Here is a 17,366-nt window from a genome sequence, read left to right on the forward strand (position 1 = left end):
GTGGGTAGCTGGCGGGTGTCAGCCGACCCTGCGCCCTAGCTTCCCAGGTGCTGGTCTGACCGGAAGAGCAGGTATGAACTCTTAATAAAACTCAATATATTCGCTCTGTTCATGAAAAGGAAGCTCATGTAGCTGCTTGGGTTTGCCATAGCTTTTTCAATTTCACTTGCTTTAGCAAGTCTTGCTTGCATCTCCCAGATAAAGTGAAATCTTGGTGTCTGTTAAGGACAGCTTTACTGTATTCTTGGCACTTAATACTTCAATACTTGAGAAGGAGATAGTGATTCAGGTTATAAGAATTATCACTTAATAAGCAGGTATAACTAGAAGACAATGTATAGCCTCAAGCGAGGGTGGCAGGTGACACTGAGTATAAGAGCTTTAAATAAGATTAATAAATAAAAAGCAGTAACATAAAAATAGCACTGAATGCTTGAAGACTACCTCTAGATCTGAGGGTATGGTTTCTATTTTAAAAGTTAATGAAGGAAAATAATTAATGAAAAAAGTTCTGGGAGGATATGTATGTACCAGTCTAAATAGTAAGTAGTTAAAAGAGGTCGCATGTGTGATTGGTCATATTAAATTTTTTCCCATATACTTATTAGATATGAGTTATTTTTATTTGTGCAATATTTATAAATTTTAAAAGATTCTGTCCATTGGAGACAAGGCTGAATTTTGAAGGATCACAGAAATTCAAACCATCCACTCTTTTCTTTTAAAAAAAGATTAATTTTATTTATGTGTATGAGTGTTTGCCTATATTTATGTAGGTGTACCACATATATGTCTGGTACCCATGGAGGTCAGCAGAGCCCTTTGTATTCCCTGAGACTAGTGAAACAAATGGCTATAAGCCACCATCTGAAACAATCTCATATTTTCCCCTTTACTTACCAACAGTGTGTCTCCAACTTCTCCATAAAGTAAAGGTCCCAAGAGTCCTGATTCATGCTGAATAGTTTCACGAGTCTTAAAGGTTTCATCTGTGTATGCTATAAATCTGACTTTTTTATATTTGCTACCAATCCGATGAGGACCATTGCTCAGATACTGGCTTTTATAACTTCTGTTTGAGAGGCAAAAAGATTAGGCGTAAGGTCAGAAACATTTAGGGAATCAAAAAACCCACTTCTAATATGATTTACTCAAAATAAAGAGCAAGAAAAGTCTAAGTAGTCTTAGGCTTACCTATTCTAGTATCTAATGTTCTATGAATTGCCACAGAATGAACAAGCGTTAAAGGCTTAGTCACAAGGGTATGGAGCGAGTAAGAGGAGATAGAATCTTTAAGAGCTGGAGCCTATGCAGTGTTTGGGAGAGCAGGCCCTGCACCTTGCCTGGGCAGGAGAGTAGAGCTGACCCTGGCATTGGGGATGCAGGTGAGCAGGCCCTGAGGGCATGGGCATTTGAGAACTGGTCCTGTCCCTCATCTACTGTGCAATGTGGCATGGGCAAGACAGAGATACTATCATCGCCTTACATCTCACTGCCTGTGGCAGTGTGTGTGTGTGTGTGTGTGTGTGTGTGTGTAGATATTTGCTGAGCTATTGAAATAAATGTGAAACCCTGAGAAAAGAAAGAAAGAATTGCAGCTTAGTGGGAAGAACTTAGTTCATTGGGGGCATGCCCTTGAAGGGGATGATATTGGAATCTTAGGTCCCTTTTTTCTCACTTTGGTTCTTGTATGTGATAGGCCCCTTCCATTTTGCATATTACTGTGAATTTTTGTGCTGTCCCAAGTCCATAACAGTAGTCAAGCAAGCACAGACTGAAAATTCCAAATCCACGAATCAAAATAAAACTTTCTCACTTATAAATCGATACTTATTTAGGTATTTTAGCACAGTAGTAGAATGGTAGATACTACAACATCCTTATCATTTGATCCCATGACATACTAACTCTTAAATATGCTTTAAGGATACATTGGCTTAAATAAGTAAGACAGATTTGAGTACAGGGGAGAGTAGTAGTCCAAAGGTGTTTACCCATTATCCGAGGTAGGAACTGAAGGTGCATAGTCCCAGTCTTCCTCCTCAGCAGAAATATAATGTATCCAAGTTTTAGGGTACTTTTTAGCAACCGAGCGAATTTGGATAAAAGGAGAGCTGTCATAATCCAATGTGAACATATCCATTTCTGAATAAAGATCATCATCATAATCTTCCATTTCTTCATTATTATTTTTCTTTTGCCATTGGGATTCCTCAGGGCAGCTATCTACTTTGACATAAGCTTCCATGCCATCTGCAGTCAGACAAACCAAAGAATGTTCTTAACTTTCTTGAGTTAAAAGTTATATATTTTCCCCTCTTATTATGATTTAAATATTTTATCTTAAGTGTCCCTTTTTCAAATCAGCACTGTTTTTGTTACACTTCTATATGAATTATAGTACTGTTAGTTTGTGGACTTGCCATTTTATCGAACTATCCTCTATACAGATTTGAACTGTCTAAAAATTCATTAATATAACATATTGGAAAATATATGAGTATTTCTCTTTAGAACTGTTTATTTTGTTTCCATCTCATGGATGGACTAATTCTGTTACTTCAAGAATTGGCTTGTTATCTCAGAAAGATATTGCTTCTCTATTTCCTCCCTCTCTTCATCTTTCTCTTTTCTCTGCCTGCCATGTGCATCATTTTCCTGTACTATAACAGAAAGAAATCTCCTATTAAATGACAAAATCTTGATATTTAATTTCCTAGGCTCTTGAACTGTGTGAGATAATAATTTTCTGTTTGTTATAAATTATCCTGTTTCTGATATTCTATTCTGGCAATATAACAGACTAAGGCAGCCTTAAATCGACATAACCAAGAAAAAGTTATTAGGTTGCTCCAAGACAAAAAATTATGAGTTAATGTAGAAGAAGAAGAAGAATTGAAGTAAAAGGATTATTCAATATGAATTTGCATAGCTACTGCCTACAAAGTCATGTGACCAGGAATTGACACTGTAGGCACAATTGTCCCAATTTTGTTTACACAGGATCTTAACTCCTTTGCAAAACCTCTATCAGATAGTCCTTTAAAACTTCATATGATACCCCATTTCCCTAGATTTCTGATTGAATCATGTCTTTATCTCTTCCCATAGTACTGAGGCCTAGTTAATGGGATCAGACTGTGAAACCACTAACACACTGTCTTTCATCTTTCCTTCTTACTCATCCCTAAACTATGTCTCCTCCTTCTATCACAGACATTTAACCAAAATCTCACAATCTTATTGTACTAGCAATAAAGTTCTATATTCAAGGTAAAAATTGTTACATTTGAAGTTTAACATAATTGTAACTATACAATGCCATTTTTGCAACACATTGTATTGATGTACACTGCCCAGGACATGTCATTAAAATTACAATGGAATCTTTTATACTACTCATTTTCAAGATCCAAGATTGTAGTACCATGTTTATGGGAAGAGATATGACAAAATAGCAGGAACTGCCCAAGATCTATCAAGAGTGTTTGAGCAGTAAGGAAAGTTATTGGTGATATCTCCAATGAAGCTTGACGGTGGTTCCTCACAAAAAATGAGTGTCCTTCAAGGAATATTGAGTGTATTTCAGGAGTGGTGCCCATTCCAATCACGTGCCAGTAGACTGATTTCCTATGGCATCCAATCAGACCTGTAAAATGGAAATGAGACAGTTATGGAAAATAATTAGGAATTGTAAAATTAAAAGTACTTGCTAGAATAGGCTAGATAAAATAACTTCAAATTTTACTGCTACCTTAACTTATAAACAGTTACCAAGGAATTTTCCAAACCAACAGCTCTTGCCAAAACAACAAATAACTAACATACTGCTAAATGACATGAATATGTTTCTTTAATTTACTCTTTAGTTTTGCTGTAGTATATATTCAGTTGTTGCTAAGGCATTCCATGGCTGATAACATTCTATATTATTCACTAACGATCTAAATTATAGCTTGAAAATAATCTTTCCCTTGGATCCCTTTTAAAGATATTGCTCTACTATACTGCCAGTCTAATTCTTCTTCTTTCATATATGAAAATAAACAAACCAGAGGGTAGAATTCAGTGGATGTAGAACTCTCTGAAAGCTGTAGAAAAGACTTATGATTTTAAAGTCCCAAAACCCTGAGAATTGTTGGACAGTCATGTACATACCTGGAAGAGACCTGTTTACATAGCCATTGACTGTGTGCATTTTAGGCCAGGCTCTAGCAGATGCAGAATCCATAGACTGTGTATAAGAGTCCTTTGTTTCTGAGTGCCAGCTCTTCCCTGGTAAGAGAGAGAAAAAATAAGGTCTGTTTCACCAGTTACAGTCCCCCTTTCCTTCTTTCCTTTCCTTTTTTATGACACTGGATTTTTGTCAGTGGAGTAGAAACAATCTCAGAGTTACTGAGAAAAAAATTATATTTTTTCCAAACCAATTAACTTTCCCTGTATGTGTTCATAATGACAGATGAATAATGGCAAATGATAACTAGGAGAAGGAAAAATACTAGTTAGTTTAAGCTACAAGAATTTCATTTTGCAAGTTAGATGATAGATTTAAAAAGGGTAGTCGGTCCTTGCCCTGACATAAATTGCCTTGGCCTATTTTTGTAGCAAGGAAACCCCAGGTAGTTGAAGGCTTCCCAAACTACACTCCAAAACTAACAAAAGCTGAAGCACTGAAAATTACTTAGGCACTTTTTTTTTTAAATGAACACAACCGTGTATTCTGGAGCTATTTTGAGTAACTACAGCTCAGTAACACACATTTAGGTTACCACAAATTCCAAGTTCTGATGTGGAAACAGTTTCATAGTTTTACAGAATAAAGAAAGTCCCAAATCAAGGCAAGTTTAAAATACATTTGTGGGTACATCAGAGAGGCAGGCACAGAGAGATTTGGGGAAGCTTTCTATAATCCCAAGATGCTATATGGTGACATCTTAGCTTCTGGGTTAGTGGAAGCTCACAGTCTGCTAGGGTTTCCATCTATTAGTCACAAGGTGTTAGTACTTAGGCACTCTTTAAAAAACAAGTATGAAAAACAAAAAAAAAAAGGAAGAAAGACTTGTCAAGATCATGATGACATGGCCCCAAATAAGAAAATAACAGTGTAATGGTCCCAAGAAACAAGCTGGAGTTGCCAGTCTAATATCCAATAAAAATAGACTTTAAACCAAAAGTTATCAAAAGAGTTGGGGAAGGACACTTCATAATCAGATGAAAAATCCACCAAGAGGAAGTCTCAATTCTGAACATCTATGCCCCAAATGCAACAGCACACACATTTTTAAAAGAAACATTACAAAAGCTCAAAACACACATTGAACCTCACACAATAATAGTGGGAAACTTCAACATGGAAGTCTCAGAAGTAAAACCACACACCTACATACACTTGATCTTTGACAAAGAAACAAAAAAATATACAGTAGAAAAAAACATGGCCCCTTGGTATTGCAAACTTTACATGCCCCAGTACAGGGAGGAGGAATGCCAGGGCCAAGAATCGGGAGTGGGTGGATAGGGGAGCAGGGCGGAGTTGGGGGTATAGGGAACTTTCGGGATAGCATTTGAGATGTATATAAAGAAAATATCTAATAAAAAGAAAAAAAGAAAAGAAGAAAAAACCACATCTTTAATAAATGTGCTGGTCCAACTGGCGGTCTGTATGTAGGAGGATGAAAGTAGACCCATTTTTACCACCCTGCATAAAGCTCAAGTCCAAATGGATCAGGACCTCAACAGATTCACTGAATCTAATAGAAGAGAATGTGAGAAAGAGCCTTGAATGATTTGGGACAAGAGACAACTTCCTTTCTGAAAAGAACATCAATGGCTTAGGCGCTAAGGCCAACAGTTGGTAAATGGGACCTCAAGAAACTGAAAAGCTTCTGTAAGGCAAAATACACCATTAATAGATAAATTCATGATGTCTTTGTTTTTATTATCTGAATAGTACTCCATTGCATAGCTTTACCACATTTTCTTTATCCATTCTTTGGTTGAGGGACACCTAGGTTGTTTTCAGTTTCTGACTATTATAAATAAGTCTGCTATGAACATAGATGAACAGGGTCTTTGTGGGATGGTGGGGCATCTTCTGGGTATATGCTCAGGAGTGGTATAGTTGGGTCCTCAGATAATACTATGTCGAATTGTATGAGGAACTGCCAGACTGATTTCCAGAGTGGTTGTACCAGCTTGCAATTCCACCAGCAATGGAGGAATGTTCCTCTTCCTCCACATCCTCACATCTTCTGTCACTTGAATTTTTGATCTTAGCCATTTGACTGGTATGAAGTGAAATCTTAGGGTCGTCTTGATTTGCATTTCCTTGATGACTAAGGATATTGAACATTTCTTTAAGTGTTTCTCAGCCATTTGAGATTCCTCGATATTTAGCTCTGTACTCCACTTTTTAATATGGTTATTTGGTCCTCCGGAGACTGCCTTCTTAAGTTCTTTATATATTTTGGATATTAGCCCTCTATGGGACATAGGGTTGGTAAATATCTTTTCCTAATCTGCGGGTTGCCATTTTGTCTTGTTGATAGTGTCCCTTGCTTTATAGAAGCATTTCAATTTTATGAAGTCCATTTGCTGATTGTTGCTCTTAAAGAATAAGCCATTGGTGTTCTCTTCAGTAAGTTTTCCCCCATGCCCAAGTATTTGAGGCTCTTCCCCACTTTCTCTTCTATTACTTTCAGTGTTTCTGGTTTTATGTGGAGGTCTTTCATCCACTTGGACTTGAGCTATGTGCAAGGTGATAAGTATGGATCAATTTGCATTCTTCTACATGCAGATCGCCAGTAGAACCAGCACCATTTGGTGAAAATGCTGTCTTTTTTTCCACTGAATGGTTTTAGCTTCTTTGTCAAAGATCAAGTAACCATAGGTGTGGGTTCATTTCTGGGTCCTCAATTCTTTTCCATTGATCTACTTGCCTGTTTCTGTACCAATACCATGCAGTTTTGTTTTGTTTTTATTATTATCACTATTGGTCTATCATATAGCTTGAGGTCTGGGATGGTGATTCTCCAGAAATTTTTTTATTGTTGAGAACCTACCCTAGATTTTTGCTACCCTAGATTTTTTGTTATTCCAAATGAATTTGAGAATTGCTCTTTCTAAGTCTATGAAGAATTGAGTTTGAATTTTGATGGGGATTGCATTGAATCTATAAATTGCTTTTGGTAACATGGCCATTTTTACTATGTTGATCCTGCAAATTTCTTTCTTCAGAGTCTTGAAGTTCTTGTCATACAGATCTTTCACTTCCTTAGTTAGAGTCACTCCAAGGTATTTTATATCATTTGAACATTTCTTTAAGTGCGTCTTGGGCATTTGAGATTCCTCCATTGAGAATTCTCTGTTTGGCTCTGAGCCCTATTTTTAAAATTCAGTTATTTGAGTTGTTGGTGTCTAACTTCTTGGTTCTTTATGAATTCTGGATATTAGATTAGGTAATAAGGTAGAATCATTTTTGTTCCCCACTTACTTCTCTCCTGAATATTTATATAGTTGTGGTCTTCCTATAATCAACATCACTTTTTCTGAACATAAGCAGCCTAAATTCTCCAACACTAGATGTTACATATTTGTTGTCATTTAGGAACTCAAATGTTTAATCCATTGAAATTTGCTAACCTTCATCAAATACAGCAAAAAGCAGTACAAATTGGTACAACATCTGTGTTCTTTCTTTGGAGAGACTGCCTGAAAGAGAAGAGAAAGCATTTATTGTCAATTTAAAACGCCCTTGTAGAAAATTGCCACAAGAAGGACAAATTTCTTCACAGACCATTTGAGTATAAAAAATGAAATATTTTGCCTAATGTTAACTTTTTTCTTTGGTGTAAGGGCCTTTAAATTGGTATTTCTAAAACTATTGGGAGTAAATGGTTACTTATGTAAGTTTCCAATTTCTTCTAGAAATTATTTTGTTTTTAAAAATAAAAACCCCTGAATTTCTGGGAAATGGAATTTAAAGTAAAACAAACAAACAAACAAAAACCAACAAACAAATAAGTCAAAATAAAACATACAAATGGATATGTGGATAGATATATAGATAGGTTTTTACAGGAGAAAATAACAAAAATAGTAAATATTGTCAATGGAATGTGTATATGGATAATTAATGTAGTGAACTTCTATTGCCTTTATAACTTTTACTTATGTAATTGCAAGTAGTAGACATTATATGTGAAGAAAACAAACAACTAAAGTCACATTTTGAACATTTATTAATATAGTTTAAAAATTGTGTTTATATAGTCTTATATGTGTGCATATTTCTATGTGAGAGCAGATGAATTTCTGTGCCCAGCTTTTCCTCCCATTCTCCTAGCAGCTTATTTTACAAAGTAAAAGTTACTTATTTTAACATAGCCCACTTATACATTCACATTTTTAAATTTGTTGAAAGTTTTATACATGTATGAAATGAATGTTAGTCATTTTTTCCCACAATTACCCCATTCTCATCCTACATCTGCTACTGAAACCATTCTTCGCATGAAGCCCCACTCCTACTTTCATGTTTTCTTTTTTGGTGTGAATTTTCATGGCTTTTTTGGAGTCAGATTTATATACCTTTCTCCTATCCACAATAATAAAAACTTTCTGCTATGTTTTGTAAAAGTTTTAAAGCATTACATTTTACATTTTAAGACTGTCATTTTGGGTCCACATGGGGAAAAGCTACCATAGGTGAGTTGTGTCCATCTTCTGGCCCACGGCCCTGTCAACCTTCCTAAGCCTTCAGGGCCCCAAGAATATCCAGGCTAGATGCCTCCCCAACCAATCCCTGGCCTGCCAAGACCACTTGGGGCACAACCAACAGAGGTAAGCTGCTCACTGTCCCCTGACCTTCATCTTATTGCACATGGCTTTGCTTGCCTTCCTAAAGAGGCTTGTGGGGTCCCCAGAAATAGTCAGGGCCACCCGAGACACAGCCAGCAGAGGTGAGCAGCTTGCTGTTCCTTGAGATCCATTTTCAGATATAAGGCACTGCACCTGCCTCCTGAGGAGACCTGCTGACATAAGGAATATTCATCTAATACCAGTAACAACCAGATGGCTAAAGGACAGCATAAGAACACAATCAACAAGGGCCAGGGCAATATGGCACCACCAGAGGTCAGCTATCCTGCTACATCAATCACTGAATATCCTAAAACACCTGAATTGACCTTAACCCTAACACACACACACACACACACAAACACCACTCACCACCAATATCAAAATAACAGGAATTAACAATAGCTAGTCATTAACATTTCTCAACATCAATGGACTCAATTCCCCAATAAAAAGACACAGGCTAACAAAACTGATATGAAAACAGGATTCTTCATTTTGTTGCACACAAGAAACACACCCCAGCAACAAAGACAGACATTACCTCAGAGTAAAGGGCTGGGAAAAGTACAGCATTCTACCAGACTTTTTTTTTTTCCAAATGATCTAAGATTTTATTCCTTGACTTAAAAAAGACCCCAATGTTATTTAAAGCAATAACTACATAGGACAATTTTGAAACTATTTGAGTTATTAAATGTAACATTCCAAAGGCCAAGGAGCTATATACATAAACAAAGTCATTTTATATAGAGAACAATGCAAATTTTATTTTACAGCGTCAACTTCTTTTAAATAAAGGAGAGTGTAGATTGGTATTCCTTTAGCCATGTTCTGTCTGCCTTCTATTAGACTTTCAAAGAAGAGCTAATACCAATACTTCTCAAACTGTTCCACAAAATAGAAACAAAGCAAAGATTGACAAACTTATTCTATGAAGCCATAGTCATTCTGATATCTGAACTATACAAAGACTCAATAAAGAAAGGGAACTTCAGACCAATTTCCCGTATGAACATTGATGCAAAATGCTCAATAAAATACTTGCAAACTGAACCCAGGAGTACATTAAAGACATTATGATCATGAATACGTAGGATTAACATGGTGAAAATGGCCATCTCACCAAAAAACAACATATAGATTCAATGCAATACCCATAAAAATTCTAACACAATGTTTTATAGACTTTGAAAGAGCAATCTCAAAGTATCACCATTTGCAGATGAAACCATAGTATACATAAGTGACCCCAAAAATTCAACTACAGAACTCCTATTGCTGATAAACAACTTCAGCAAAGGGGATAGATACAAAATTAACTCAAAAAAATCAGTAACCTTGCTTTAAACAATTGAAAAATGGACTGAGAAAGAAAATAAGGAGACAATACCCTTGAGAATACTCACAAATAATATAAAATATCTTGCTGTAACTCTGGCCAAGCAAGTCAACGACTTGTATGACAAAAACATCAAGTCTCTGAAGACATAAATTAAGAAAGATATCAGAAGATGGAAAGATCTCCCATGCTAATGGATGGGTAGGATTAACAGTAGAAATGGTCATCTTACCGAAAGCAATCTACAGATTCAATGCAATTCCCATCAAAATTTCAACATATTTCTTTACAGACCTTGAAGGAGCCAGGCACAACTTCATATTAAAAAGCAAAAATCCAAGGATAGCTAATTTTTTAATTGTACAATTCCATACAATAAAAGAACTTCTGTATTCTTTCATTAACTATCTGGAGCTATCACCATCCCTGATTTCAAGCTGTACTATGGAGTAATAGTAATTCAAACCACATGGTATTGGCATAAAAGCAGACAGATTGATCAATGAAAAAGCATTTAAGATCCAGAAATAACCTCATATACCCATGGACAGTTGATTTTTGACAATGAAGCCAAAACCATACACTGGAAAAAGAAATCATCTTCAAGACATGGTTCCAGTTTAACTGTAGGTCTGCATGTAGAAGAAAGCAAATAAACTCATATCTTTCACCCTACACAAAACTCAAATCCAAGTGGATCAAAGTCCTCAACATAAAAGCAGATACACTCAATCTAATAGAAAAGAAAGTGGCGAACTGGATTGAATACACTGGTACAGAAGACAACTTCCTAAACTTAACACCAGTAGCTCAGGCACTAAGGTCAACAATTAATAAATTGGACTTCATGAAACTGAAAAGCTTCTGTAAGGATAAATACACCATCAATAGGACAAAATGGCAGCCTCCTGATTAGGAAAAGATCTTCATCAACCCTACATCTACCAAAGGACTACTATCCAAATATATAAAGAACACAGGAAATTATACAACAAAAAACCAAATAATCCATTTTTTAAAAATGGGGTACAGAATCAAACAGAATTCTCAATAGAGGAATCTCTAATGTCTGAGAACCACTTAAGAGGGGAATATGATTAGGTATTTGGGAGGAGAGGCAGGACAAAAGCCCTGAGGGGGCCAGCAGAAAGAATGGAAACACGCAACCATGGGAGGTGGGAGGTGGGTCGACCCTCTAGAATGTACCAGAGACCTGGAAGGTGAGAGACTCTTAGGAGTCAAAGGGAGGGAGGGACCTTAGATGAAATGCCCTAAAGTGAGGAAAGGGAACTTGTAGAGACCACCTCCAATAGAAAGACAGGGCATCAACTGGAGGGATGGGGTTGCCATCTCAGAGTCAAAAACTCTGACCCAGAATTGTTCCTGTCTGAAAGTACTGCAGGGACAAAAATGGAGAAGAACCTGAGGAAAAGGAAGTCCAGTGACAGGCCTAAATAGGGATCCAACTCAGGGGGAGTTGGCCTGACACTAATACTGAAGCTATGGTGTGCTTACAAACAGGGGCCTATCAGGACTCTCCTCAGGAAGACCCAACAAGCAGCTAAGAGTCAGATGCAGATATTTACACCCAACCAATGGATAGAAGCTGGTGACCCCTGTGGTTGAATTAGGAAAAAAGATGGGAGAAGTTGAGGTGGAGGTTGACCCTATATGAAGACCAGCATTCTCAACTAACTTCGACTTCCCCGACCTCTCAGACACTGGCTCATCAACCAGGTGATATGAGGCTCCCAACACATATAAAGCAGAGGAAATCTGTGTCTGGACTCAGTGAGAGAAGGTGCACCTAACCCCCAAGAGACTTGAGGTTCCAGGGAGTGGGGCAGTCTGAAGGAGTGGGGGTGGGAGGACATCTTCTTGGAGACTGGGGTCAGGGGTGGTGGGAAGGAGGTATGGGATGTAGAACAGTCAGAGGGTGGACTGGGAAGGGGATAAAGACTGGACTATTAAAAAAAGACTAAAGAATAATAAAAAAGAAACAAAAGAACCTAGATGTCCCTCAACTGAAGAATGGATACAGAAAATGTGGTTCATTTACATGATGGAATACTACTCAGCTCTTAAGAACGAGGACATCCTGAGTTTTGCTGATAAATAGATGGAACTATAAAATATCACCCTAAGTGAGGTAACTTAGATCTAGAAAGACAGGCATGTATGTACTCAATTTTAAGTGGATATTTGCCATAAAGTACAGGATAACCCTGCTACAATGCACAGACCCCAGGAACCTAAGTGATAGGGAAAGCTGAAGTGAGGATGAATGAATCTCACTCAGAAAAGGATATAAAATAGACATTGGAGGTGGAAGAAGGAAGGGAACTGGGTGGGAGAGCAGGTGGGGAGGAGACCTGGGGTGGAACTCAGATGTGGGGGAGTCAGGTGAGGGCTGGGAAAAAGAAAGGAAATGGGGGGCATCTGTAGGATGAGCTGGAGACGTGGGACAGGGGATGCTTTCAGGAATCTATGGCAGAAAACTAGCTGAAACTCCTAGCAGCTGGGAATATGGAGACTGATGTGGTCATTTCCTGTACTCAAGGGAGACTTCCAGTAGAGTGATAAGGACACCAACCCACCCATATATCTTCAACTCAAAATTTGTCCTGCTCACAAGATATATAGGGATAAAGTTGGAGCAGAAATTGAGGGATTGGCCAGCCAATGTCTGGCCCAACTTGAGACCCATCCCATAGGAGAAAGTCAACCCCTGACACTACTAATGACACTCTGCTATGTTTGTAGACAGGACTAGAATAAGTGTCTTCTGAGAGGCTTTATTCAGTAGCTGATGGAAACAGATGCAGAGACCCACGGCCAACCATCAGGCAGACTTTTTGGAGACTTGTGGAAGAGTCAGGGGAAGGATTGAGGGAACTGGAGTGGTCAAGGACACTACAAAAAGACCTACAGAGCCAACTAACCTAGGCCCATGGGGGCTCACGGAGACTGAACCATCAACCAAAGAGCACGAATGGACTGCACCTAGGTCCCCCAGGACATATGTAGCATATGTGTAGGTTGGCCATCATGTAGGTCCCCTAACCATTAGAGCAGGGGCTGTCTCTAATTCTGTTGCCTGCCTCTGGCTCTCCTTCCTCTAGCTGGACTGTCTTGTCTGGCCTCAGTGGGATAGGATGAGTTTACTCCTGCTGTGGCTTGATATGCCAGGGAGGGTTGATACTTATGGGAGGAAGGTTATGTGAGGGTGGGACAGGAAGGAGAGGAAAGGGTCTATGGTCGAGATATAAAGTGAATAAAGAAATAAAAAAGACTAATCTCTTGTGAATTAATACCTGTATAAGGAGTATGGTTTAGGTTCTGGTTCATTTTTTTGTGTATGGCTATCTAGTTATTCTAACACCATTTATTGAAGTTCCCTTTTCTCCATTGATTGTATTTTATACCAATCCATTTTGGCATATCTTTTGTAGATCTACTCTCCTATCTATTCTGTTTCATACCTTTTGACAAATGTGTCATAATAGTGTAGCTGTACAGAAAGTTATACCAATCCATTTTGGCATATTTTTTTGTAGATCTACTCTCCTATCTATTCTGTTTCATAACTTTTGACAAATGTGTCATAATAGTGTAGCTGTACAGAAAGTTATAAATTTGGGTCGAGTGATTAATAAACTATTATTTTGTAAAATATGTTCAACTAACTTAGCAACTGACCTTCTGTAAAAGTTTTAGAGTCAATTTGTGTATATTAACAAAAGTTATACTTGATCCGGGCATGGTGGCACACGCCTTTAATCCCAGCATCTGGGAAGCAGAGGCAGGCGGATTTCTGAGTTCGAGGCCAGCCTGGTCTACAGAGTGAGTTCCAGGACAGCCAGGGCTACACAGAGAAATCCTGTCTCAAAAACCAAAAACAAACAAAAGTTATACTTAAAGTCTGACTGTAATTGCATTATATGTGTACATTGGGGAGAACAAATATCTTTAGTATGTTGAATCTTTTAGCCCACTTTTACAATTTGTTTTCTATTGCTATGATATACACAATGAGCAAAAGCAGGTAGGGTAGTCAGCTTACAGTTTTAGTCCATCACTGAAGAAAGTCAGGGCAGGAACTCAAGGCAAAATACATCGAGGCAGAAACTGAAACAGGCAGCATAGAAGAACACTGCATACTGGCTTGATCCCTATACCTTGTGCAGCCACTTTCCCATAGCACCTAGGACCACCAGGGGTTGTACCACCCACAATGGGCTGGGACCTCCCATATTAATCATTAATCAAGAAAAGCTCTACAGTCCATCCTTATGAAGGCATTTTCTCTATTGTGCTTCCTTCTCTTGTATGACCCTAGTTCATCTCAAGTTGACAAAAAAACTAATCAGTATATCCAATGAGAGCATAGTGTGTTTCTCCACTTGAGTGTTCTTGATTTCTTTCACCTATATTTTGTGGTTTTGATTTTACATGCAATTAAATGTTTTGTTTTGTTAAGGTTTTATATTTTTGATTCTAATTATTCTTTGATAGTCTGTTGAATACAACTGATTTTGATGTTGATCTTGAGTTCTGCAAATCGCCTATACTGTTATTTATAGTTTATTTAAAAATTCTCTTGGACTTTTATACATGCTCAACTATGTTTTCTATAAATGTTTTATGACAATGAAATTGCAATTTATGTTTAATATTATGTTAGTGGAAGACTTCCAATGCTTTATCAAGTAAGAGTAGTTAGAGAGTCTTGTTCCAAGTCTTAATGTGAAACCATGTAGTTTTTCATCACTGTAAGATTAACTGTAAAGTGTTGCTGCTTTTTTAGAATTTCATTTATGAGACAAGGTTCATATATTTTAGGCTGGCCTTGAACTTGCTGTGTCATAAGGATGCCACCTATTCCTGATCTGCCTGCTTCTACCTCCTGAATATTGGGCTTATAGACATGCAACAGCACTCCTGGTTTAACCTGGAGTTTCTTGGGATTTTTTTTTTTTAAGATATTATCAGATTAAGAAGTTCCTTTCTTTAATGGACTGTCCTTCCTTTCTCTACCTCTTCTTTTTTCTTTTTAACCATGACTAATTGTCTAATCTCATTAGCTTCTGTGATTACCTCTGATGGGATCACTCATATTTGATTTTGTTTGAAAATATTTTTCTGTTCTTTTTTGCTTTTCTTAGTTAGACTAACAATTGCTGTGATGAAGACACCATGATAAAAAACCAAGTTTGAGGGGGAAAGGGTTTACTCAATTTATACTTCCAAATAATAATGCATCATTGGAGGAAGTCAGGACAGGAACTCATACAGGGCTGGAACCTGGAGGCAGGCTGATGCAGAGGCCATGGAGGAATGTTGCTTACTGGCTTCCCATGGTTTGCTCAGTCTGCTTTCTTACAAAACCCAGGGCCACTAGCCCAGGGGTGGTACTACCCACAGTGGTACCTTCCACATCAACCTCTAATTAAGAAAATGCTTTACAGCTGGATTTCATAGAGACATTTCCTGAACTGATGACTCTAGCTTGTGTCAAAGATACACAAAACCAGCCAGTACAGTGCTTATACGTTAGATTATATGGTAATTCTGTTTATAAAAATTTGAGGAACCACCAAATTATTTTGTAAAGCAATATTAGATTAGGGTTAAAATTTCTCACATCCTCAATATTTACTACTTTTCTTATCTTTTAAAACATTTATTTTACTTTTTAATTATGTGTACTTGTGTGCTTGTGCATGTGTAATGAAGGCACCCATGGAATTCAGAAGATGGTACGGGATCCTTCCACATTTGAAGATCCAAGGGTTTGTGAATTGCTTGACATATGGGTTAAGAACCAACTCAGGTCCTCTGAAAAAAACTCTAGCCTTTATTTGTTGTTATTATTATAAAAACAATAGATTCAGCCTGGCATGGTGGCGCACGCCTTAATCCCAGCACTCAGGAGGCAGAGGCAGGCGGATTTCTGAGGCCAGCCTACTCTACAAAGTGAGTTCCAGGACTAAACAAACCGTGTCTCAAAAAACCAAAGACCAAAACAAAACAAAACAAAAGACAAACAAACAAACAATAGATTCATCATATTAGTAGATGTAAAGTGGTATGTCATTTTGCCTTTGATTTGCTTTCTCATAATGGTTAATGGTATTGGCATGTTTTGTGTGCTTTTTTGCCATTTCTATATTTTCTGATTCCTATTTTGTTGTGGTGGTAAGGGGGATGGAAACTAGGGCCTTTCACATGCCTAGTAAGGGTTCTACCACTGAGCTAAATCTCCAAGGACCACTTGCATATTTTCTTTGAATATGTATCTTTGCAGATCTTTTACACATTTTAAAATTAGATTCTTCTTTACTATAGACTATAAATTTTCCTTGCATAATTCATAACTCACTTACCAAATATAATTTAGAAATATTTTGCTCCCATTCTAAGCATTGTATTTGTTATTTTCCTGATACACTTTAAAGCCCAAAAGCTTGGCTTATTTAAGAGATGCTTGCCAAATATACAAGTATAAAATTTTAACCCAGTGTTTTCTTTTAATATAGTGTGTTATATTTAGATCTTTGATCCATTTTGAGTTAAATTTTGTATGTAACATGAAGAAAAGCCCAATTTCATTACTAGTTTTGCATCAGTATAGCCAGGTCTTCTGACACTGTGAAAACGCTAGTGTCTACCAAATCAACTGACCTTAAATTTATGGGTTTATTTTTGCACTCTCATCTATATTACATAGATCTACTATTGCTGCAGTAGTACAGCAGTACTACTCTTTCTTGATTATGTGCTCATAATATTCTAATTTTTGTTATATTCATGTTTGCTTTGTATGTCTTTTTTCCATCCTTATCCTTGTAATGTATATTGTTTTTGAAATGTATTTTTTTCTCTTTAAAAAAATTTAATAGGTATTTTCCTCATTTACATTTCCAATGCTATCCTGAAAGTCCCCCATACCCTCCCCCCGACTCCCCTACCCACCCAGTCCCACTTTTTGGCCCTGGCGTTCCCCTGTACTGAAGCATCTAAAGTTTGCAGGACCAATGGGCCTCTCTTTCCACTGATGGCCGACTAGACCATCTTCTGATACATATGCAGCTAGAGACACGAGCTCTGGGAGGGGGGGTACTGGTTAGTTTATAATGTTGTTCCACCTATAGGGTTGCAGACC

The 17,366-nt window shown here is 37.5% G+C and overlaps 1 protein-coding gene across 1 annotated transcript in view; it reads right to left on the reverse strand.

Annotated features, from left to right (window-relative positions):
• The window catches only part of F8 (coagulation factor VIII), a 276,933-nt gene that overhangs the window by 114,644 nt on the left and 144,923 nt on the right, over positions 1-17,366 (reverse strand). The window contains exons 5-9 of the mRNA XM_029473023.1: positions 7,642-7,710; positions 4,159-4,275; positions 3,428-3,649; positions 1,995-2,253; positions 839-1,072 (exon numbers count right to left, since the gene is read on the reverse strand). Of these exons, the coding sequence (XP_029328883.1) occupies positions 839-1,072; positions 1,995-2,253; positions 3,428-3,649; positions 4,159-4,275; positions 7,642-7,710 (901 nt within the window). The remainder of the gene's footprint in view (positions 1-838; positions 1,073-1,994; positions 2,254-3,427; positions 3,650-4,158; positions 4,276-7,641; positions 7,711-17,366) is intronic.

The sequence above is a fragment of the Mus caroli genome, chromosome X (assembly GCF_900094665.2).
Source record: "Mus caroli chromosome X, CAROLI_EIJ_v1.1, whole genome shotgun sequence".
NCBI lineage: Eukaryota > Metazoa > Chordata > Mammalia > Rodentia > Muridae > Mus > Mus caroli.